Source organism: Sordaria macrospora, chromosome 4, assembly GCF_033870435.1.
Source record: "Sordaria macrospora chromosome 4, complete sequence".
Lineage (NCBI taxonomy): Eukaryota > Fungi > Ascomycota > Sordariomycetes > Sordariales > Sordariaceae > Sordaria > Sordaria macrospora.
In genome coordinates this window covers 462,426-487,116 of record NC_089374.1, presented here as the reverse complement: position 1 = coordinate 487,116, position 24,691 = coordinate 462,426, and the positions used below count along the sequence as shown (strand labels likewise).

At 53.7% G+C, this 24,691-nt stretch overlaps 3 protein-coding genes across 3 annotated transcripts; 1 reads left to right on the top strand and 2 right to left on the bottom strand.

Annotated features, from left to right (window-relative positions):
- Positions 1 to 1,333: 1,333 nt before the first annotated feature.
- On the bottom strand, positions 1,334 to 2,708 carry SMAC4_08829 (uncharacterized protein; the record flags this gene model as incomplete). The annotated part of the gene is made up of 4 exons (XM_003344129.2): positions 2,508 to 2,708; positions 2,343 to 2,390; positions 1,560 to 2,268; positions 1,334 to 1,490 (listed from the first exon to the last, which is right to left on the bottom strand). The coding sequence occupies exons 1-4, from the start codon at positions 2,566 to 2,568 to the stop codon at positions 1,334 to 1,336; spliced, it is 975 nt and encodes a 324-aa protein (XP_003344177.1). The 5' UTR covers positions 2,569 to 2,708.
- A 5,448-nt stretch (positions 2,709 to 8,156) lies between these two features.
- Positions 8,157 to 12,689, bottom strand: SMAC4_08828 (uncharacterized protein). Its single transcript, XM_066090858.1, has 4 exons — positions 10,677 to 12,689; positions 9,884 to 10,604; positions 9,723 to 9,827; positions 8,157 to 9,666 (listed from the first exon to the last, which is right to left on the bottom strand). The coding sequence occupies exons 1-4, from the start codon at positions 11,175 to 11,177 to the stop codon at positions 8,774 to 8,776; spliced, it is 2,220 nt and encodes a 739-aa protein (XP_065946719.1). The 5' UTR covers positions 11,178 to 12,689; the 3' UTR covers positions 8,157 to 8,773.
- Positions 12,690 to 16,766: 4,077 nt separating this feature from the next.
- SMAC4_08827 (uncharacterized protein) lies at positions 16,767 to 23,281 on the top strand. The gene is made up of 2 exons (XM_066090857.1): positions 16,767 to 17,485; positions 17,559 to 23,281. Exons 1-2 carry the CDS (start codon positions 17,234 to 17,236, stop codon positions 22,239 to 22,241), a joined length of 4,935 nt encoding a protein of 1,644 aa, XP_065946718.1. The 5' UTR covers positions 16,767 to 17,233; the 3' UTR covers positions 22,242 to 23,281.
- The last annotated feature ends 1,410 nt before the right edge of the window (positions 23,282 to 24,691 follow it).

Sequence of the window (24,691 nt, the reverse complement as noted above, 5' to 3'; positions counted from 1 at the left end):
TCGACGTCAGGAACCGCATTTGAAGATTGCGTAGATCATCCCCGTGCCGTGTTCCTCGTTCCTCTTCGCACAAGTCCCTTCCACCATCGTGAATGCCATTGGGAGAAACGCCATCATAAGAAATGCCAGTGTAAGTTCTTCAAAAAAAAGTGATATTCAAGACCTTCCACCCATTCCATACATGCAATGAATGCTAATGCCATGCCATGCCATGATGCAAAAGACAAAAAAAGAAAATGTGAGGTTAGGAGAAAAACCAACATATATCCAAAGCCGTTCGTTTTCTCTATTCCCATCCATCTACCCATGCCTTTTAAAAGCCCTCCTCCATCCGTACCGCCTTTCCAGGTCTCCGCTCGTCATCTTAAACCTCATATGTACATGAACATGGAAAAACCCCAACAGCAGGCCGTACCCAAGTCGCCGTATCGCCGCGCCGCAAACTCCGAATACAACCGAATTAAGGAATGCGGCGTCGATGATATCGCCGGGGTGCTGAAGCTGATGTTGGGCTGGAACACTGGGACAAGACAACGATCGTTTTGCTCATCTGAGCGTCGCGTCTCGTGTCTTGAGGTCCCGTAATGTGGTTGACAATGATGCGTTGCCTCCCATCCTGCTGATCGCTATGCCGCTTTGCTGTGCTCGTCCTTTGTGCTGTGTGCTATGAACCCCGTATCGTGTATGTGCGTTGTGAATTGCGTATATGCAAGGTGGTGATGTATGACGATCGAACTCTAGTTGTGTGCATGCGCCGCTGAAATGATGCAATGATGTGTTGTGTAAAAAAAAAAAAGTTGAAAAACGCTCGTCAATGTCGTGTGAAATCAGAGCTTAGAGCTTAGCCTCAGCTTTGCTGTAAAATCAACCAGTTTTAGCCCATATTCTCTTCCATCATGATACAAGAGTGTGACTTCTCGCGATGCAAATAGTTGACTCAAAGCAGAACGCAATAAGCCAAAACGTCAAAGTAGAATCCACTAGATACCACCAAATGCATCAATGCGGTACGCCCCAACAAAGAAGAAGGGTATATACAATCAATCGCCGTGACCAGAGACTTTTCCCCGCCATCACCGACACCATGACCGACGTCTTTTGACAGAACCAACCCAACAGTCCAAGACAAGAAAAACCACATGCAAAAGACAACAAGGGGAAAACGTAACAGGGGGTGTGGGGGAAAACAAGAGGGCGTGTCCAATCCGTGCATGTGACAGCGCACCAAGACAACATCGACAGGGATCCTCGGCTAATGTTCCAATCGCCTCAACCCATCATCGTTCATCAACGTCATCGCGATCATCACACTTTTTTTTCAATTCACACACAATCACTCCTCGTACCTCTCGCCAGTCAGGCTAGCAGGGCCAGTCCGCTCGATCTTCTGCTTAAGGAACTCGTAGACGGTGAAGGTGACGGCCTGGCCGGGCGCGACACGCATGATACGGGGGGTGATGCCCTTGTAGAAGGCGTGGAAACCTTCTTGCCTGTTGTCGCATTTAGGTTAGTAGCCGACCACCGCTATGATACAGAGAAAGGTACGGGATGCTACTCACTTGAACATCTCACCAGAGATCTTGGTAATTCTCTGGAGCGCCGACTCGCCGGGCTGAGCAACGCTCTTCTGGAGTCTGGTCTTGATGGTATCGATAGGGGCGTTGGAGAGAGGACCCATGGCACCGGAAACGAGACCGATGAGGGTGGTCTGGTAAGAGGGCAGGTTCTGGCCGACGTACTCGGGCTGCCACTCATAGAGCCACTTCTTGAAGTAGCTGTAAGCAGTGAAGTTGACAGCCTGGTTGGAACCCTGGCGGAGAGCGGTCAGGGAAACACCACGGTAGAGCGCACCGAAACCCTCCTCCTTGACGACAGTGTAGAGCGCATGGGCGGCGTTGCGGTACTTGGGAACGTCCAAAGGATCAGCCATGGAGTGGTGCTGGGCCTGGAGACGAATCTTGATGACCTCCATGGGGGTGACGACGGCAACGGCCTCGGTAACACCGGCAGCAAGACCGGCGAAGAAGGTAGCCTGGCCGGAGACAATACCGGTCTGCTTATCGGCAAGGAGCTGCTTGTACCACTCGAACGAGGTAAAGCGGATGGCCATCTTGGGGACGATACCGGTCAGGACGGCACCGAGACCCTTGTAGAGACCGAGAGCGGTCTCCTTCTTGACAATCTCGACACCGGTCTTGATGAAGCCGCGCTTGGCTTGGCCAGGCACGCGGCCGCGCTTAGAAAGCTGCATGCGGACCTTGATGGTATCTGCGGGAATGCCGAGGTTAGCCGCAGTCCGGGGTTTAAGGCGCAGCGAGGCCATGCAATAAGGGATTGCTTACCGAGAGGGTGGCAGACGAGAGCCTCCATCATACCGGCACCACCACCAGCTGTAGTCGCATAGGAATGTTAGCAGCTTGTTCTTAATACACCACGAGCAGACTGCCCAGCGCATTGCGCGCGAGTAGCCTTCCGTCTCATCTCTTCTCCAGCTGTGTGAAGCTCACCGACGAGGTTGGTGGCAGCGGAAGTCCGCTTCTTAGGATCCTGGTTGACCTTGGTCGCCATTGCTGCGGTTTGTGTATGTGTGTGGTGTGTGGTGTTGAAGGATGGTGGTGTTCGATGTAAGTGGTGTTAAACCGGTTCGGCGCAACGGTGACAAAGTCGTCGGTATAGGTCCGTGTATGTAGTGTTCAAGTGGTAATTCCCCCGTAAAAGAGAAGAAGTAGGAGCGAAAAGGGAGAAATGATCTGGGTGGCCTTGTTGGATATATCAATGGTGTATCCACAGGGGGTATGGACCGAGGAATGGAGGTGGGTTGGTGTGGGCTAGTCTTGAGACAAGAGAGTCCGCTTCGCGAAGTTCGGCACTCCAGGGAAATCACCGAAAAAGTCTCGGGATGGCTGCTAAAGTTGACAACCCCTGTAACTTGGTACGGGACGTAGCTCGGTGTGGGGGAATTTTAGTTAGCCGTGTCTGGAGAAGGACAGAGACAAGGCTGGGATGAGCTGGCTTGGATGGATGAACGTTGTTGCCGTGAACCACGAAGAGGATAGGCGATACAGGATCACAAAGCGTAAAAAAGACAGCAGATGAACCCTTCCAGATATATGTGATTTCGCAGTACAACGTGAGTTCCCGGCAAATATCCGACCAGAATAGAGTCGCGGCGAGACAGGATGACACCCGGACTTGCCAAGGACGAGACCGGTTTGGGCGCGAGTCAGTGGTAAGGAGGATTGTTAACACCGGAAACGTAGGACTTGGTAGATCGGACCCCACTCCCGTGCTCACGGCGATGGAGACAGCAGAGGACCTGCTAGCAGCGGTTAAAAAGAATGGTAAAAAAGGGAGTTGGAGTCGGGTAAGGGGAGGCAGGCGGAGAATATGGAGCTGGGTGTCAACGACGACGGCAAGCTATCGTAGCAGTGTAACTATCACGACGACTTATAACGAGGGCATGTGCCATCTCTTCTCAACATGTACAAAAAAAAAAAGAAGGTTTGAGATGCCAAGCCTTGCCCATTAAGCGTCTTTGTTCTCTGGCCGTGACTTTGCTCGATACAGTCAGGTCGGACAACTCGGAATCTTCCATATGACGCAGATCTCAGGACAGAGCCGAGCCGAGCACCGCGGTGGCCCGGCGACCTGTAACAGCGTCTCCAGGAAAAGGAAGAAGCGGTGGTGCCCCGTGTGTACCGTCCCGGATTGACAGAGCCACAGAGGTCGTGAGGTGTGGCCTGGAATTGCCAGCGAGCGCTAGAACTCCCGCGGCTGCATGACGATGGGCCAGGGATGGCCGAAGCTGGAGATGGAGGTACCGTTGCTCTTTGTTGAGCCTCGTTGGTACCTGTGGCAGTGGTTGAACTGGGACTTGGGGCCCGGACAGAGAAGACACGAGAAGGACTGGTCCACTGTTGTGGATAACGACGTCGCAGTAACCACAGGGACCAGAGCTCACTGCAGGCGGTGGTGAGGCCAGGGACACGCAAGAATTCCTGGATTCTAGTGGCCCTTTTGGGGAATTTGGCGGTTATGATTCGTCCGTGGTGGTCACAGTGGTTCCTGGCAGAATTGAGGTGACTTGGTGGCTTTCCATATATCCGCAACCCCGGAATACTTGGCGTGACAGTTGGACGAGGGCGACGTTGCTGGATGGTTAAAAAGAATATCTTGGTGGACGACATGGACGACGAGACGCCCAACGATGGACACAGATTTTGTTCCTTTTCTTTTAAAATGTGGTGCATTGGCCAATGACAAGTTGTGACGGAGAACGTGCATGGTGCGTGCAAGCAGTGCAAAGGGTCAGAGAGCATGGGACCAAGAATAGGACCAGACATGACAGAAAGGGACGACATTAAGCCCCCAGCGAGAGTGCCAGTAACCATTGATCTTTGCGACCATCTCACTCTTCTGTGAGAGTGGCGTTGGCGATTCAAGTTGAATCAACTGCGATGAATGAGTATGACAAGCTGTCACAAGTCCGGACATATGGGATGAGCCCCAAGCCCCGTCATTCGGAGCAGCGGAGGGAACAAAATCGGCGGAGAAGCCAAATGACTGGATAGAAGACGCGGCACTTACACGCACGCTCCCTCCCGCCTCTGCGCCCGGTTGCCCGTCAGGCCGTTCGGTGGTCCGTTGTACAGCGACATTGACATGGCATTTGGCAACTTGTCACCTGCCACGCTCAACAGCTGCACCCCTGGCACAACCACCATGTTGATCGCATACCAACGACCAACTTTGGTACACAAAAGCTTCTTTTCTGGCCAGCGCCGAGCCCGGGGTGATCAAAGCATGACAAGCAATTCCATGTTCTTGGAAAGTCAAACAAAGAGAAAAATGGAATGCCAAGAGAAGAAGCGGAATTGCGTGAAGACGCTGGAGAACTCCATGAAAAGGGGACTGGGACGGCGCTTGCACACGGCTTTACCTCTTCCCAGGCATTCAAATTGACAACAGGGACATACACCTGCTGTTCGAGAGTTGAGAGACGACAAGAGTCAGGCATCCTCGTGGCCAATCTGCCAGGCCGTCGGAGAATGGAACTGTCCTCGTGACTCTCATGCCTTGCCTGTCAGATGCGAGACGGGCATTCATGGGAAATTCGCTTCAAGGGTCTTCTAGTGTCACCGCATTCGACAAGTCTCGTCCAGTCTGGTGTCAGGACGAACAATTGGCGATGTCGACTGGCTTGTGATGGTTATGTGACGTAGCTAAAAGCCGATTCGAAGAGCGGAAGGCCGACGGAGCTTGTGATTTTGCGGGGGCCGGGGATTTGGCACGATGAAGCTGTCAGGGGAGAGGTGAGGGCCGACGGAGATGAAACTTGGAGAACAGAGAGGAAAAGGGGTGCACGAGCCGTCTTGTTGCCTGTGCGGCACCGTTGCCGGCCGGTAACGGGCAGTCGCTGATAGCTGCCAGCCGCCAGCCCGCCAAGGACGAGCGGAATGTCACCGCCAGCGATCGTGTCCAGCGTGCTGCGTGCCAGCGTCGCAGCGTCGCAACACCATGGAGAAGTTGGAGAAGGTCAATTGGCGAACAAGGGTTCTCCACACCGCAGCGTCCGAACCATCCAGCCGACAAGTTCAAAAGTTCGAACCATCCGTCCACCGCCCAGGTGCTGAGGTGACAGCTTCTTATCAGATCCGAGCAGACCGAACTGATCTGACACGGCCCAGGGAGACAGAAGAATCGTGGATCATTACCGTGATAACGACCCGTCGCAGCCGTGAACTGAAGGATGCCGTGTCGCGCGTTTCGTGTTTTGGTGGACTCTGGCTGATCCGGTGTGGTTCTGATGTCTTTCCCGAAATACTTCCGTCTTCCGGGAGGAGCCGAGCCTTCCAGGTGCCCACCCACGTGCCAGCTTTCCCTCCCCGGCCTCATCAATTTCCAATTCGCTGTTTTGACTTTTGGCTTCTTTCTTTTCCGTGCGCGCTTCCTCGAGGGTGACACTGACAGAGCTCACCGGTGACGGCGCCCTGGACCCTCCGAGTGCCAATGCCGAGGTTGAATTCTACCGCTCTTGGCCAATATCAGTCATCCTCTTTGGTAGAGTCAGACTCAATGTCACCGCCGACAACGGCGACCATGGCGCTTGCGAACTTCTCTGCTAGTGCGTTCTTCGGCATGGTGCCGGAGACATCTCGCTGCCTCTGATAGTGAATGAGGAGGTCAGTGAGCTTTGAGGTGAACGACGGTGAGAGTCAATAAAACTCATCAATACCCGCCGACAGCCGTCGTTCCCGCGCTCCGGAGCCCGGCACTCTCGGATCTCGGCCGAGATTCACCCGAATCCGGTCATTGATCGTTGGATCGTGTCATTGTCCCTATTGCGTGCTGTGAGGCGAACTTTGTTGTTTGATGTCGTGATGAGACAAGACACAAAACGAACACGCGGCGATGGTCGTCGATGCTTCGTATGGTCGCCGACTCGCCGTATCCGTAGAGGTACTCACTCATTACTGGTCTTATCGTGAATCGATAAGGTATGCGACAGGTTCAGGTTCTTGTCGTTGACAGTGCGGCACAGCGGCGCGCGACAAAGGAAAGGGATTGACTGATCAACAATGGTGGGTTGTATTGTAAGAGCTAAGAAACCTATCTAACTGCGGGGCCAACTACTGTTTTATACTGTGCTGGTCAGTGCGCCAAACGCGCCTTCCCAACAGCTTATCGAAGTCACGGACGCGCGGGAGGACGATGGTTTCAGACAAAAGAGTTTTGAGATGTGTCTTGGTCGATTGATGAGAGTTCAAGGCTCGTTGAGAAGACGGGAAGAGGAAGAAATTAACGGTCGTCCCGCCAAACAACCGCTTTTTTTTTTTCCCATGGCACCCAACACCAAACCAGCATTTGTTGCTCCTTCCCTCGTATTATGCTTTCGGGGTCTCGGGTGCGTTCCGGGAACTGCACTTTCCCGTCCTCACGACTTTTCAACAACGAAGGCAGGAAGGAACCAACCGACATGTAAGTTACGCGGAAGGTACATCTGCTTTTGAAGGTCACGGTAAAATAGGAAGGAAACATCCTCTCGACAGGTAGCGCGCCTCTGGTCATTCCTCTGCGGCCAAGCATCAAGGAAAGGATGGAGATGAAGGAGAAGAAGGGGGAAGGGGAAGTCACAGACGTCTCCCAACCATCCACATCCTTCATAACGGAAATTAGGACTGTCCGCCGTCTGCATTCAATACGCATCATACCAACTGTTCGATCTTCAGTGAATATCGAAATGCCCCTTCATCTTCTCCATCCCATCAGTCACGACTCACTCCGGCAATGGCACTTTCCATTTGACTTCTGTGACCTCCACCATCGCACGACGCTCGTTCCTGCCTCTGCTTCGCAATTTGTGAGGTTCACCCCGCTCTTAAGTTCGCACAAGCGAGCGGAGGGAAGGAGGGAAGGGCCAACAGTGACGTTAAAACTAGGTAGAACGTACCTTACTTACTCACAACCGCGGTTGAGAAAAAGAAAAGAAAGAGAAAAAAAGGAAGATGTCGTCCCAGGCGTGAAGATCTGATTCGGTTGCCATCTCCCATATTACCGTTCTTCTGACAGTACATCTGGACATCTGAAGTCTTCGGTTAAAGATCATGTTGATGAAGTAAACATAGCACAGGGCATCAGTCACTCTTAGCCGATGTTGTTGAGCAGTCTTTGCACAAAGTTCAGTAGCAGATGTCACGGTGATTGGAGAATGGATTGGCAGTGAATCTCGTATAATTGCAAAGTCAACAATTAAGGAGGTCAGGTACCTGTACCGGAAGGGGGGTCCTCTTCAAGTGTTCCTCCTTATTTTGTGTACGTTTTCATTTACATCAATTGGTCCCGTCATGACCGCCATTCGACCACGTTTGCGAGCTTATCGCTTTTGTCACGGAAGGGTCGGCCGAGAAAAAACAGAGAGTGAATGAATTGTGACTTCCTCTTTATTACCACCAATCCGGTTCTTGATTGATTTCCTTCCTTCCGATTCAATTGTCGCCACATCATGAGATGAAGTACTCGTCAGGTCTCGTCAGATGGTCGGGTTTGTGGACCGAACGAGTACGTGGGACGAAAAATTGAGGAATAAAACCTATGGATGGGAAACAAGCACGAGAGACGTTCACTTGGGTCTATCGTATGTCAATGTGATAGGAACAATACTCTTTTCTCTACCCATAGTCATTTTAATAACACAAGAACATTGCTCAATTCTCGATCTGTCACCGATATTGAACACTCCACTCACCAAGGACGACATATCGGAAACACTGTCAACATCCAAAGTACCATCTTCATTATCTCAACCCACGCTACCTAGCACACCACCAAGGAAAGAGGGTATAAAACAACAACAACAACAACCACCCAAAAAAAGCCAAAATCATAAACTCCATCCAACCCCGGAAATGGCCTTCCAGAACCATGCATGCAAATGACGCCCCTTGCCTCCTTTTCTATATCACTGCTGTAAGTGCCCTGCTTTTGAGATCCCATCCCGGATGCCTAACTTGTGAAACATGATGACGCTATACCTATGCTTGCCAAGTTGACCCAAAACGATTGCCTGTAACCGTTTTGTTGAAAGCAAAAAAACACAAAAGAAAAGTTGCTCGAGAATCCGCAATGGAGGATGATGAAGAAAGAAGGAAAAAAAAGAAGATGGCGTATCCGAAACATCCAAAAACTGGAGGGAGATGCAAGAGCAGTCAAGGTGGGTAGTTGAAACCCGACATGCTCTCATTCTCCCAAAGTCACGGAAGTCTCGGCCGCCACCTCACTGTTGACAAGGCTTGAAAGAATGTAACCGAATAGTTCCATCCTCACTGCCGCTCGCCATCAGACTATCGCTCAGCCCGACACAAGTAACGGGTCCGCAGTGGCCCGTATACGTCGCATCGCACTTTCCGCTGCGCGGCTCCCACGTCTTTACCATACCGTCGTTGGCTCCACTGATAACGCGAATAGTATCGCCTGCCAAAGACCAAACGCCCTCGAGGTGGCCGAACAGTGTCCTCAGACACCTGCCGGTCGCGCTGTCCCAGAGGCGGATGGTGCTATCAAGTCCGCCCGTCATGAAATAGCGCGGTGGGAGGGGCCGTGACTCGTCAGCTGCGAAAGCGGATCCATACAGCTGGCGCACGTCATCGTCTCCACTCGGCAGGCTGCTCGGTAGCGGGTTGTAGCTGGGGCTGTGGCTGCCAGGGCTGCCGGCGCGCTCGATTTGTGCGTGCGACATGGTTGGGCTTCCGCTTCCCATCGACGACACCGACATGGCGTCTTGGTTGTCGTGTGAAGCACCGTTGAGCACCTCGTCCTCGGGCTCGTACTCGGGCGGGAGGATGAGGACCTGCTGCACATGGCCGACATGTCCTTCGTATGTCCGAATAACCTGGCGCGTGTCCAGGTCCCACAGCTTGATCGTCGTGTCATCCGAGGCGGAGAAGACGGTTCGGCTCTTGATGTCGACATGGGTTGAGTTGACCCAATCACTATGGCCCTTAAGGCAGTATGTCTCCTTGGAGTTGAAGTCGAAAATCTTGACTGTCTTGTCACTCGACCCACTGGCGAGTAGGTGGCCATCGAAGTGAACGCTGATCACGGAATCGGTATGCGCAGCGAACGTAGAGAGGCACTCGCCGGTATGCCAGTTCCAGACCTTGATAGTGTCTACAAATCAGTTAGTATCATTGACATGCTAGGATTGAAGGCGGGTTGCAACATACGGTCAAGACTGCCACTGATGAGCTTTGAATCGTCAAACTGCAGCGCACGAATGCCAGCTGTGTGACCAACAAGGGTCCGGATGCACTCCTCAGTCTCAATGTTCCCTGTCAGAAGTGTGTTAGTCTGGGGCTTCAACGTCCAAAGGAGAAAGTCCACATACAAATCTTAATGGTGGCGTCATATGATCCAGTCGCAAGGATGTTATCGTCGAGCTGGAGACAGGTGACTCCATTCTCATGACCCTTGAGAACCGACAGCTTGTAACGGCTGTTCTTCCAGTTGTAGCTGACCTGCCAGCGATCCCGGTAGACGGCCTTCCAGCTTCGTGTCTTGGGTTGCGTTACCGCTCTGGAGGCTTCAGCTATGCACTGGCGCTTCTTTATGGGATCCTCTTCCTCCGTCTCTGCCGGCCGCTTTCCGTGTTGGTTGACTGACTGATCCTGGCTTTCGTGGGAGTCGGCCAGTTCCGTGATCCTCCCTTGCGGCCCACCCTTGGCCAACTGTCTTTGTCTTGTGTAGTTGCGAAGCTTCTTGCGTTCCAGCAAAGGCAATCCCCATCCACACTTTGTGCATTTCCTGTTGACGTGTTGCTCGCACATGCGGACCCAGACGGCGTCGGAGTCGGCCAAGGTTCGCCACCTTTGGCTGACCTGGGCGGCCTTGGTCAAGCTGATGGTGTCGAGGTAGCACAAGACCTTTTGGGCGAGCTCGACGGGGAGGGCGGAGATGAAGTCGATCTTGAGGGCTTCGTTGACTTCTCTAGAGACGAACGAGAGCTGTGGGAAGCAGAGCTGGGAGAGGATACCCTGAAGCATCAGGTCGCGGTGTCGGGCAGGGGCGGCGGAGAACAGGGACCACACGTGGGTAACGGCTTGCTGATCCTATTCCAAGCAAGGTACAGGTCAGCCACCAAAGCTTATGAACAACCAGCAAAGTTCATGTTGTAGACCTACCGCTGATGTGAGCTTGTCCAGCTCGCTCTGAATCATAACCATCTTGGCGTTGTCGGCAGCCCTCCGGCACTTTGAGTCTGGGTGATGTCTGTAGCAGTACTTGGAGTTGGGGTTCTGTGCCCTGGCTGTCTCGTGGTTTCCAGGCTTGCCAATGGGGGCGTAGAGGCTGGGGATGTGTTCCCTGAGGAAAGGCGTGACAGTCTTGCTCATAAGCACGGACGACATGTTGGTGACGCTGTTCCGGGAGCGCAACCTTCCCTGTTGCTCTGGACGTTTGCGGTCGCAGTTCTGGTCTGTGATATCGGTCGGGTCGGTGGAGATGGTGAGGTCAGATTCGAGATCGATATCGAGGTCGGGGTTGGAGGAGCAGTCGGTGTCGCGCGAGTGTTTGTTATGATGATGCTGAGAGTAGGAGTCTAGAGTCCCACGTTGGAGCTGGGCGTCATTATCATGTCCGAAGCTCGCCGTAGGACGAGACGGGGCGAGGTGGTAGGAATTCATTGGGGGCAGGGAGTTGAGGACCGCCGGGCCCAGATTACGCTGCGATTATGCGTCTGGGGGAGGGAGATTAGAGTGCGTTTGCGGTTGCGTGGTCTTGTCCTTGGATGGCGGCAGAGGCAGCACCGAGCATTGGGCCCTCGCTTGCGAGCGATAGTTGTCAGGCTGGAGGGCGATGGCGTGCTGACCAGGGGAGCGAGATTGATGTATCCTAGATAGCTATGCGCGAGTGCCGCAGAGTGTTTGTCCTATCCTGTGCTGTCCAAGGTATGTACGTACGGTACGGTACAGGTCGGTACTCGGCCAGGCTGGGACGGGAAGGTACAGGAGGTCTCTAATCTTGCGTGATCTGGACGATGTCTTGGGGTCCCTGTTGTCTATGGTCCTTGTGCGAGAGTCGTGGGCGGTCTGCCGTCTAAGAGGTCCAATCTCCTTGATCGGGAATCCGGACTCGCTCCACAGTTGGCAGGTCTGGATTAAGCTGAAAAGAGGAGAACAGCCCGACTGGCGATCTCTCTCTCGATGGGGTCGGTCTGTTTTGTTGTTGGCGGAGGATGGGAGATGGGGCCCCGGGGAGGAGGAGGCGATCAAGAGTACTGAGATGACCCGGTGATGTCTTGTGGAAGAGGGACCGTTGAAGGACTGGACACAAAGGACTGGATGGGCACGTTGGACCTTCTGTTATTGGTGCAGTGTAAGTGTTAGTGCACTCTTGTCCTCTTGTCTAGCGCAGTTGTAGCAGGTATAGGCAGGTATCAAGTTCCAGTTCCAGGGAGGGAGCATGAAAGACGGGGAAGCAACAAGTGGAAGGATGGCACGCAATGCACAGCACCTTGGTCGCAATCCGAGCCAACGGAATGGAGACCGGGGAGGAGAGGGACTGGGGGAGAGTGTTTAAAGGGTCCTTTTCGGTGCTGTACGTACTGTGATACTCCAACAGCTAAAGTGTGTGTTACACAGGGCTGTTCAGGTTCCGTTGTCTGAGTTGATCGAGACTGTGGCTGCTTGAAAGAGAAGTCTCTCCGACTTTCGGTGTGTCTTGTCTGGTTGTAGGTTGTTGATGTTGTCTTTAGCGTAACCGGATAACGGCTCTGGGGACGGCTCTCGGTGGTGAGTGTGGGATGGGGAATACTCCTTCCAAGACGGCAATTGAGTGTAGGTCAATGTCTCGCAACGCAATGGGGTGTTGAACCTCTTGCTTCACCTCCTGAAATCGGACGCGTGCTGGACTTGCTCCTTCTCTGGCTGTGACTTGTGTGTGCGTGTTGCGACAGAAGGAGACAAGATTGGCCGTCGCTCTTGCAAGACGAGGGCAAAATGGCGAAATCGCTGGGGTGGGGCGCGGGAAGCTCCCAGGTACAAGGTGGAGTCACCCATCCTCTTTTTTCGCTTTGTTGCTTTGTCGCCAGAATTGCGACATCACTCGACCCACTGTAAAAGGCGGGGATGTACTTGCTGTTATGTATTGCATCATCCTGTACAGCGGTTGTCTAACATATGAGACTAGCAGCTCTGTGATGCCGGGTTCCGGTCACGTGCAAGTACATCTCGAATCGCAGCCAGATCAGGCAACTCTTCCATCAAGGTTCCCATTTGGAGAGTCAACATCACCATGTCTACATTGCGAATTCTGCCATCAACACCACGACACATGCTTCACGATGGTTAAAGACGCAAGCTTTTGCCACAATTGACATTGATTTCCAGGATGACAACATTGAAGTTTTCAAATTTGACCTTTCCTGCCTCAGCCTGACATATGGCCTCGTCGTGATGGTCTCGACTGATCTCGACGACAGGACCCCGAAAACGGACATCAACGTCACTGCGACTGCAGTCCGCGGGGACCACACGTTCCCAACCGCACTGTCGACGGCGACCATGTGGAGTGCTTCCCCCATTTAGCCCAACTTTAATGGACGCTATCCCGTCCTGCCCGTCTCCCCGTGCATGTCACTGTCAACATCCAGGCGGCGGCATGTCGTGATATCCACCCGATAAACATCGTCAGACAGTTCCAGACTCCCCTTGGAGACAACATTGACATTCCCATTCCGGCTTCAATCTCGATCCCAGCATTCTTGGAATTGGATCTCCTTCCTCTTTCCAACATGTCGACCCATGCCAAGGTCCGCATCTTAAAGGCCATTTTCCTGGGGAATTTTGCGGGGTGAGGGAGGTTGACTTCCCTTTTCATCATGATGGAAGCTCTCCAGACACTCCAGGTTCATCGGAGAAGCTCAAGCCCATGCTTGTTAGTGGATGTCGAAACAAGCTGACGGAGCTTCAGGGGTAGTAATCTCTGAAGAGGTGGCCATGCCTGATAAGCACTTTAAGTTCAGAGTGTACTTTGATTCTCCCGGTGATGCAAACAACTTTTGTTAGTGGTGGTTTCTCTTAATCAAGATTAACGCACGTCGAGCTACTCCAAAAAGGTTCAGCCTCACATTCCACGTCCCATCAAGATATCAAATCTCTACACGCTTGTTCTTAAATACGATACACTTTCCTGGATGTCATGACCATTATCACTTACTATGAACTTCTCGTTCGTGTAGAAACACTCACTGATAAATATCACTGATAAATATCGCATCACAACAGTGTAGACTTTACCACTTTCGCGACTGGAGACATATCCCGAACAAATGAGTTTCGGCCCAATCGCCTTACTCCGGAGCCGGTACCTTATCCTTCAAATTGTCCAATGCAACCCAACTTCAGGTCCATTTTCAGCCATGGTTACGATGGCTATCTCGGCACCCCTGGGAAATACCACTTTGCGGCCAACAATCCGATATCGCCTGGACGACTTCAGGTACGGAAGGTTCCAGGGAGCTTCTTGGATCGAACATGTCTTGCATCGAACCTTCTATGGCACCATACCTTAAGCTTATTTCGACCTTCCCTTCTCACATTTTGTGCGCCCCGGACCTTAGACTTCGCTTCCCTCGCTTGGATCCTCGATATGGAGAGTATCGTGGGCGTCGAAAGCTCTGGACCTGTCAACATTTTTCATCAATATGTTTTCAAAGCTGCCCCTCTCGACAGCCGCCAGAAGAGCTCAGATGATGATGATGATGATGAGGCCTGATGAGGTCAGATTGACCGTCAGCTTCGAGTCCGATGTTCGTTTTCATGCCGTTTTCCATCCGTGATCCTCGCTGGGGCCCGCTTGAGTGACTCCGGTCACTCGCACTCGGTTACAGAGTCTCAAGATGAGGCGTATGAGGCCGATATCTCATCATAGGCTGACCGATAGGGTTACATGACATCCATGGATCGCTGTCTTAATTTCGACATGACCACTTCAACTCGCCAACTCTGCCTGGTGTCAAGAAGCTTCCTACAAGGTTGCCGATGATATCCATGTCTGCTTGAACCGTAGCCGGTAGCTCATGTGACTCTTACTTTTTTTTACTAGCGTCAGGCTGACCCCCAACGATATGGCCATGATAACCTATCGCCAATAATAACATAGGGATCATGACAACGGCAACCGGTCCTTTTCAGCTAACACGGCAAAAAGCAAGAGGCAAACCGATTGGGCATGAATCTCAACAGTGTGTTACACGGCAGTCCATATGCTGACGACGCAACATAGCATCAATTCATCGTCTTGCAAACCATTCTCAATGGCCAACTCCATCTAATTTTGTCAACGAAGGACATTCTGGATATCCAGTCGGCTCTGGTTTCTGCCTGTACATCACCAACCCCGCCACCAGGAAGCATACGTGCCGTCTTTCCATGCCGCATCCGACTGGCCGATTCAGTTCTGGCCAGCATGGACTCGTGGATATCGTCCTCAGACGACCCTCACTGGCAACAGTTGATCTCCCATACAGCCTCATCATGGACCGCCCAAATGTGACTGGCAGATTGACGATGCGAATCAACCATGGCCCCATGACAATCTTCAACCCTTCACGTAGTACATACACCAACGCAGACTCTCGCCGTCAAGAACAGGATATTCCCTCATGATACCAGGTGGCTGGATTGATTCCACAAGGGTTTGCCTACCGCTAGGCTGCGAGGATGATAACGGGACGAGCAGCGCCATTGTAATGGGGCACACACATGGCAGAGCTGGCTGCCACCATCCAGTTGATGCCGATGCCAGTAGCAAGAAGGCTCAGCCCATGAGATTATCAAGTCTCAAAAGAAGAAGAGAGGACCAGGTTGAAGATACCCACCGCGCTTGACTAAACGGGTGGCAGTTGATAAAGCGTCTTGGGTTGACGACGTCGACGACTTGTACCACAAACTGGAAGGTTCAAGCTCCAATAAGTTGTTCGTTATCTGGGCCGAATCGCAGCAAAAGCGAATGACAGCAGGCCAAAAAGGACTCCTTGAATACCCGGAAGCGCACGTCAATTCCATTTCGCTACAGGTTCCGGATTTCGACGAATTCCTGACTTCATGATATCGCCATGTTGGTGTTGCAGAAGATCAAACTGACCGCCACCCTGCCCGTCCAAATTAGCATAATCTCAATCGGTCCAGAAGCCCCTGAATGCGCGATTCAAAACGTCCAAAACGCCCAAAAGGAAGGGAACCATCTCGTTGTACTTGTTTCACGATGATGCTTTGCTGCATGCAAGCTTACCGTGTTAGAGAGTGTGGTGGACAATTGGCAAAAGCGAGGCCCCTTCGTGGCTCCAACGGCCAGAGAGTTCAGCCATTAATCACAGCCACACACACACGCCTCCTCTCGACGCCTCACCTGGAGCGACCCCGGGCGGCGAAAAACTTGAATGAGTTGTGGCGCGCATTTTCCCGTTGGAAGCTTGACAACGGTTTTCCGGTTGTCTCCATTCTGGTCTGGCCCTCTCACCTGGCAGGCCATTTTCAATCCTACCAGTCTCACCAGTGGCCTCGTTCATTCATTCGTTTTGCTGCTCGTCGCCCGTCTTCCAGTAAGAATCGATTGTCCAGTAAAAAGATGAGCTCCAAGCCCTGCTCGCGACCGCCGCCGACCGACCAGGCCAAGCCAAGGAGTGAGGGGTCAGAAAACTGTGAGGGAGATGGAATTGAAGATTCTTATACGATTCCGTGAAGCCCCACCATTTCACTGTGCTAGTCTCCGGCGCCAGTGCCAGAGGCGCATAAACGCCGGATCTTTACTAGTTTTACCTGATATCGCGCATATGGGCGCTGCGAGTCGCTGCAGAATGCGCATCGATTAGCCCGCCGTCGCCCGCCAACCACCAATCATGGCCCGCGATACCATGCTGGATACACGTGTTGGGCAGCTGGGCACAGTTTTGGCCGGGTCGTTAGCTGGGCCTCACGTGAGGTCAGAAGGCGACAAGAAGAAGCGCTGAGCTGCGAGAGATGAGACTGGATGGAGACTGGAGACTGGAGAGAGAGAGGGCGACAGACAGTGTGTGTGGTGGTGACCGTGGAAGTGGGCTGGGATTTTCGGCCATCGGATCTTTAGAGAGGCCATTCCATTCAAGACTTCTCACTCTGTCTGGTCTCCTTTTGCCTGGTAACTTTGCCTGCCTGTCTTGCCTGCCCGCCCCCGGTGTTGTACCTTTTTTTTCAGTTTCATCAATACAGAAGGAAAATCAGTCCACACACACACACACACACACACACACACACACACACACACGACGACTCACGTCGACGTTGAGCCAAACATACACGATACCGATCCACGGCAGTCCAACACGTAGCGCTCCGTCAGCTGTGCCTGGCCCCCTACGACACTACGGCGGATGGATGGCTCCACCAGATGAGGCTTACCACGCTCCAGTTCAACCTCATCTCGTTGTCGTCGTTTTCGTCCGCTGTTGACCTCTCTTCTCAGGCAGTTCGCTCCGCTGCTGCTGCTGACAGATGTGTTTTGCATGATACCCTCATAGTTTTCTTTTTCTGGCTGGCTGGCCTGTCATTTTTCACACACGACTGCGACTGACGAGTGTGACGACCCCGCTTTTGAAGAGTCCCAGCGAGTTGACGATAAGCTCTCTTCTCATTCAGTCTCTCTTCTTCATCTCAATCTCATTCAATCTCACCCACCTTTCACAACAACTATCTTCAACAATATGATCGACCCTTTTCCGGCCCTAGGCCTGGCGTCGGCCGTTCTTCAGTTCATTGACTTTGGATCTACCGTGTACGGGGAGTACAAAAGGCTCCGCAACGGCGGCGGCAACACTTCTCCTCGGGCGGCGGCCCTTCCTAAATCGTTCGAAGCGGCACTCAACGATCTCACACACATAAATCGCGTCCTCAAATCCACGCCAAGGCTTCACAACGCATCAGAAACAGAACATCTCCTAATACAGCATGAAGATGTTAGTGCCCTTTCATCTCATGAGCTGACGCCTCCTCTTTGCTGACACCTCCTCTTTGCTGACACCTAAACAGGCTATCAACTCTCTCCTCGACGAAGCCACTGATATGGCCGAGGACTTTTTGAACCTATTAGTATTTCAGTGCGACGGCCCGAACCGCCCCAGCTCCAGGTGGAACACCACAGCGGAGGCCATCAACTCAGTCAGGACGGAAGGCGAACTCGACCAGTTCAAGGAGAAGCTCGACGGGTCCAGGCGGGATTTGGGGGTCCATGTCCTTGCTTTGGTGAACGCCAAAGTAGTGGACCGTTACGGCGGCATGCAGCACCACTACGACTACGACCTAGCCCATGGGCAACGAGAGGAGATCGTCCAGCTACGGCAGGACTTCCACCGTGTGAACGAGAATGTCGTCAAGATTGTGGCCTTCAACCAGAGCGGGGTCAGGTCGGGAAGTAGTAGTAGTAGCACGCCAATCTTTGACCAGCACGCGAGGGTGGCGGCCGAGGCAAAGCAGGGTCCGAGTACGGGGATCGTGGCTGCTATGATCACACTGGCAAGCGGCGAGACGAGGTACATCCATCCTAGCGGAAGCAGCAAGCCCATAGGAAATGGCTTAGGTATAAACGGCAACGGCAACCAGTACCAGCAAAACGGCCACTTCAACAAGGGCTCAGGATCGGGATCTTCTGTCCAAGACGCCAAATTCGACACCGTATTGCGTCTCTCATCCGACCCGGGACTCATGGGGCAACCAGCAGCCGCAGAACTGGAATATGTCCCTCCGAAAGACTTCGCGATCATCAACAAGGCCGTCCTGGACATGCTTCACTTCCGACAGATCACCGACCGGTTCGAGTCTGTCAAGATGCCCTACGAGAGCACCTTTTCCTGGGTGTTCGCCAACCCCAAGGACCCCAGCACGTTTGACAACATTTGCCGGCCGTGGTCGAATCTGTCAGCCTTCCTTGAAAGCAAAGACCAAAACGACAAGTGCTACTGGATCAAAGGCAAAGCCGGCTCGGGGAAGTCAACGCTCATGAAATATATCGTTAGCGACCGGCGCCTCCGACAACACCTGCAACGATGGGCGGGGCCATCGGACGATCTGATCTACGCCAACTTCTTCTCTTGGCACTTGGGGGCCGACGATCAACGACTTGTCTCGGGTCTCTTTCGGTCGCTTCTCTACCGGGTGCTCTGTGCTAGACCGGATCTGATACCGACTATCATGCCGGAGATGTGTCTCGAGGCTGCCAGGAGCCGCACCGGCCAGCTGGAAACCCCGTCGGCTGCGGAGCTGAGGATGTGGTTCGAGCGGCTGCTGCATGCCACGGCGACGAACGTGGGGAATTTCAAATTGTTCATCGCCATCGACGGGATTGATGAGTTCCAGGGCGATCCGGAGGAGTTGATCTACTTAATCCGCAACACGAAAGGTGACAGGGTCAAGTACCTCGTCTCAAGCAGGCCGATGCAATCGTGCGCCAAGGCGTTTGGGTCGTACCCGAGTTTAAAGCTGCAGGACTTGACGGAGGATGATATCCGGCGGTACACGGAGGCGGTTCTGGGCGAGCAGCTGCATGTGCGTGACAGGGGCGGAGAGGACTGGTTCAGGCTGGTGAACGAGATCGTCAAGCGCTCCGAGGGCGTCTTTCTGTGGGTGACGCTGGTGATACGGTCGCTGCTGATGCAGAAGGGGCTGCAGAACCATGATAATCTGAAGGAGATGCGCAAGAGGCTGGATCAGCTGCCGAGCGGCGATGTCGAGAAGCTGTATGGGCATATGCTGAAGAAGATACCGCCAGATTACAAGAAGAACGCGGCTAAGCTGTTCCGGATCGTCATGGCGAGCATGGACATTGAGCAGCAGATCCGGGAACAACCGATCCTCGCGATCCAGCTGTCGTTGGCCGAAGGGGTATGGGACGAGGTCAAGCTGATACCTGAGGGGTCTCTCACCTGGGACCTGGAAGAGGTGCGAGTGCGAGATATCGAAGCGAAGGTGAGCAGCCGATGCCTGGGACTGTTGGAAGTACATACACGTAAGGACGACTTGACCCACAAGCCCTACATTGACTTCACGCACCGTACCGCGGTCGACTTCCTCCGCGACTCGCAAATCGCCATCGACCTTTTGTACGGTACCTTGAGCTCCGACTTCAACCCGCAAGCCTACCTCGTCCGATCCTGCCTGACTGTGGCCAGAGTCATGCCCACCACCACTCGCTTCGACGGTGACGTGGTCTGGGACAGCATGCGCACCTGTCTCGAGTATGCGCGCATAGCCGAGTACAAGAAACGGCCTGTCTTCGACGGTTACCTAGACCGACTCGACCAAGCCATGAGCAGGCACTGGTTCGCCGCACTTGCATCCAGCACGCCGTATAACTCCTCGACGGATATCCATCGTCTGCACCACTGGTCGCAAAAGGCCTCTTGGTTCTGGACGGGGCCGAAGGACGTCGATATGGCTCGCGTCCAAGCGGAGTTTAACCAGTTCTGCTACCCCTCGCTTTATGTCAACAACGGCCTGACGTCGTCCACGTCCACCTCCCTCGATGAAGAAAACCAGCGTCTTCTCCGCGAAATCGACCTCGGTTTCCTGGTAGTAGCCATCATGTACTCCTTACCGACGTACCTGCGCACCTGCTTGCACCGTCTCAAGGAAGCCGAAGAGGAGATCGAAGCGAGCATGAAGCGCAAGTCAACGCGCAAGGCACTAATCAACAAGATCGACAAGATCAAGGGCGGGAAACAGACGTACGTCCCGCCCAAGGTCGCGCACACGGCTACGCGGCTGCTGTTCCTCTGGGCGCAGCTCACGGCCGCTAGCAGTAACTTTTGTATCGTGCCGTGGACGAAGCCGCATGCACGGGTGTGTCGGACGTTGTTAGAATTTGGCGCGAATCCGATGTGCGAGTTCAGTTTGAGCGTCTCGGGGAAGATGTCTGCGCATAGGAACGCGTGGGAGCTGACCTGCCAGGCGATTCTGGTGTTGGTGCACCCCGCGCTGAGGAAGAAGCTGCCCAATCCGACGGAACTGTTGCCGAATCAGAAGGTGAGAGCGGTATTGTGGATCACCAACTTTTTCGTCAAGAACGGCGCAGATAGGGGTAGCAAGGTGCCGAGCGTGGTGCTGCACGGTGCGGGGATGAAGAATCTGGTGTTGGAATGCCCTGGACGGGCAAAGGACGAGGAGGCGACGCTGCTGGAGTGGTTGGAGCCGTACGCCAAGGGACCCGCGACAAATGAGGTGGGTAAGAAGTTGGGTATGATCATGCGCAGGACGCATCGGGTGTTGAAGGGCGTGCATAAAACCAAGGGGTGGAGGAGGAGGAAGAGTCGCAGGCCGAATGGAGAGGGAGGCGACGAATTCGACGAGGATAGCGATGATTACGGAAGCGAAGACGATGATGATTATGATGATGACAGCGACGACGATGGGCGATCGGTTATTATGCCGGCCAGTAGGGGGGATCGAGGCGAGCAGATTATCCTCAGGAAGCCGCTACGGAGAGCTGGGTCCGGAGACACGTTGTTGATGATGGACGATGTGGACAAACCGCTGCCGCCGATTCCCCGGGAGAGCGAGACCTCGATGCTCAGCACCCAGGCGGGTATGCCCGAGATTTTCGATGAGGATTACAACATGGCGAAGACGCCGGTTATGCATCACCAGGCATTACCTGATACCCCGCCGCCATCGGCTCCCGATGAGATTTTCTTTCTTCCGACGGCATCGTTTGTCGAATTACCAAACTCGACACCTCCTAGCCCGACGGAAACCATCTCGCCGATTTTGCCCCAACTCGAGGCCGAACCCATGGCACCGACCCCTCCACCGCGCCCACATGAACCGACTCCCGAAATGCAACACACACCCCGCTTCCCCGACTTCTCTCCTCGCATGCCACTTTCACCGTTGTCGCAACGCTTCCCGCTCTCGCCACTATCCCAACGCTTCCCCTTGTCACCGGTATCCCCGCGCATGCCCCTCTCCCCGCTCTCGCCACGAACGCCCGGGTACGGCGGGCACATGGTCGCCCCTTCCCCCGCCGACTTCCTCTTCCCAGCGGCCTTCCGCGCCGTCGCCCACCACCGGCGCCAAACCGAGGCCTTCCCCGGCTTGGGAATCAACCCATCGCAAGCGACGCTCGTGGACCCCAACTCCGATGACGTCGAAGATCTCTACCCGGACATCGCCCGCGCGCCTTCCCCCTCTTTGTCCCGCCGCTCATCAACCGAAACCCTCGTCGATCTCAAAGCCCCGCACTACACGCGCGAATCCCTCGGCAAGAAACCCGACTTGGAGAGACCCGTCCATCCGCTCGAGCTCGCGATGCAACGCGGCCAGTTATCCGGGGAAGACTCCGACCAGGAGACGGTGCGCGGCCGCCGTGGCCGCGACAGATCGAATACAATGACTACCGCTACCACGTCTACCACCTCGACAACAAATACCACGTCTACGACGAGCACGACAACGGGTAACCGCCACCGCGAGGCGAGGGAGATGAAGCGCAGAGAAGAAAAAGAGGATAAGGAACGGAGGGAGAGGGAGGCTAGTCGCGCTGCGAGGAAACTGCCGGAGCCGAAGGCGGGGAAGCAAGGGTACGCGAAATACTTGGGACAAACGGGCGCGAAGGCTGCGGCGGTTGTGCCGCAGAAGCTTTTTAACTTGGCGTTTTGGGTGGGAGATTGGTGCAAAAGGGCTTATGGACGGTGTTCGTGGGTTGTCAAGATTCGCTGGTAGGGGGTGTGGTTCTAGGGGGGTAGTAGTCCGTCTTTTTCACTCATGCTCGTGTGGGTGGGGGTGATAGATGGGACTCCTGTTGATGCTGATGGACGCGCTGCAACTACCTTATCTGCCTTGCCTGCCTGCTTTACTTTGCCTGCCTGTCTTACTTTGCCTGCCTTTTCCTCCTTTGCGAAGGTCAAGGTTAAGAAAACAAAGGGGAAGGTCAAAGGGATAAGGAAAGGTGGTTGAAGCGACCAAATGCTGAGATGGTAGGCCTCCCTAGAGGCTACTCGTCAGGGCTCGCTACGCTCGCTCGAATCGATCACCTGTCTGTCTGGACTAGGTATCCTTTCATGGCCCGCAGAGACTGGAAGGCGCACAGGGTAGAATCACCTGGCAGGACGGGAGGCGCTTCGAGCCCTGAGGGTAGGAATTGTGGAGGAAAATATGAGAAGGGGAAGTCCCCTGCCGTTGGGGATGACCGGAGACCGGAGGGAGGGTGGAGGGTGCAGCAGTTTGGAGGATACGACACCGACGAAGAGAGAGTAGGTATAAAGCTGCGAAGCACACCAACAGAACAGCCAGAGGGTCTAACAGCTGACCGATACGAAGGATGTGTGGATGGCAAGAAAGGATAAGAAATTGATGGATACGAAAAGTATGGGCGAGCAACTAGGGCTTTCTTTGGCTCAATTCTTTGGCTCACAGGATGTTCAATGTTTACCATTTCCTTGGTCACTGGGTCACCGAACGGTTTGGAAAAGCGTTTAACAAGATTGGTTTTGGTTACACGGGTTGCATTTTGAACGATGATGATTATAACGGGATCCGGGCTTCTAGGTTGAAAGATGACGAGGTTAGGGGCGAATGGGGGCGGTGGGGGTGGGCGTCGATTCTATCAGGAACGCCACGTTGCCTGCCCCTGGCCCATGGCCCCGAGTGTGTACATGAGGCTATGTTTTTTTTTCTGGTTATGGTATATGCGGTAGATAGGTAAGGTAGTTATCTCAGAGATAGGGTACTGGTAGTGTTTATACCCGGAATGTCTTTCTTGGTTTACTTTGTTGGTTGGTCTGGTCCCGTCCCAATGTGTGTCCTTGACCTTCTGGTTCCTGAGAGTTGACTGGGTTGACTGGGTTGGGACAAACATGGGCGACTGTATCATCGATGGCAATAACTCGACGCATACCAGGTTGACGCTGTTCATGTCAAATACGGTGTATAACCCGAACTACTCCCACTGCCACTGCCACTGTTACTTGCGGCAGAAAAGCTAGAGCTGCAAGCGGGTGTAACCCCAGTAGTGGACAAGTATTGTGGCTGAAAAGGGAAGTAGAAGTACCAGAAGTGGATGTGTAAGGGGTGGAATACCCAATGGTGCTGGGGCTGTGTGCTGATGAACGAATAAAGCGGGATGGGGAGGAAGGTTTCGAGGAGGAGGAGGACATCGTTGGGGACCGGGGGTGGTGGTGGATGGAGACTGGAGGGTAGGTGATGATTTTGGGTTGTGATTTCCAAGTTGAGGGTTTGCTTGGGTAAAGTATGTGGGTTGTAGGAACCTGGTGGGAGACCTGGTGGGAGACCTGGTGGAAGACCTGAAGGGAGACTGGTTCGGTATATGGGGGTTGGCACGAACCACTTGCGAGTTTCCTTGGAGTTATACTTCCCCTGGGGGAGATATCGAACTTCGTAAAGAATGAACGGGCGCCGCCTTACTTCCCTACTTCTACTTATACTTCGAGCGGAGCAGTGAGTAGTGGTAGTGGTGGAGATAGTTCTTACTCCCCTGCTGCGACTTCTGCGGGTTCTTCGGGGCATCTGGGGGGAAGTAGTGGTTCATATGGCGGATCGAGTACGTCGGGGTATGGAACGAGCGGGTCAAGCTTGAATCCAGACTCAAGCACATCAACCAGCTCCTCCTACCTTGGCTTGAGCACCTCGAGCACTTCCACTTCTGCTAATACATCTAGTTATCTTGGCCCCGGCACCACTTCATCTTACCTCCCACCCGCTAGTACTACACCTCTTACTCAATACCATCTTATCTATCCATCTATCTAGCATCATCATCCACCACCACCACTGGAAATGGAGCACCATCACTCTACCCGCTTTACACAGCGCCTACACCCCCCTCGTATCACTCATCCCCAAGCCCAAACCCGGGTCTTCATGTCCCCAGTACAGGTGTGAGTCTGAGAGAACCAAGCCCATTGAGATTTACCCACACCGGACCCGCACCGACACCGGGAGGCGGAAGTAGTCCATATCCAGATTTGGGGGTGAGTGGATCGGCGGGTATACCGCCCGAGGCGCCGACGCCTCCGCAGTGAAGTCATTTGGAAAGTCGTTGAGGTAGGTACCATAGGTTGTAGGTAGGCTGTAGTTGTAGGTTGTAGTTGTAGGTAGCTTACCTCTAGGGAAGAATGGAGGGGACGGGAGGAATGGGAAACCGACCGTAGTAC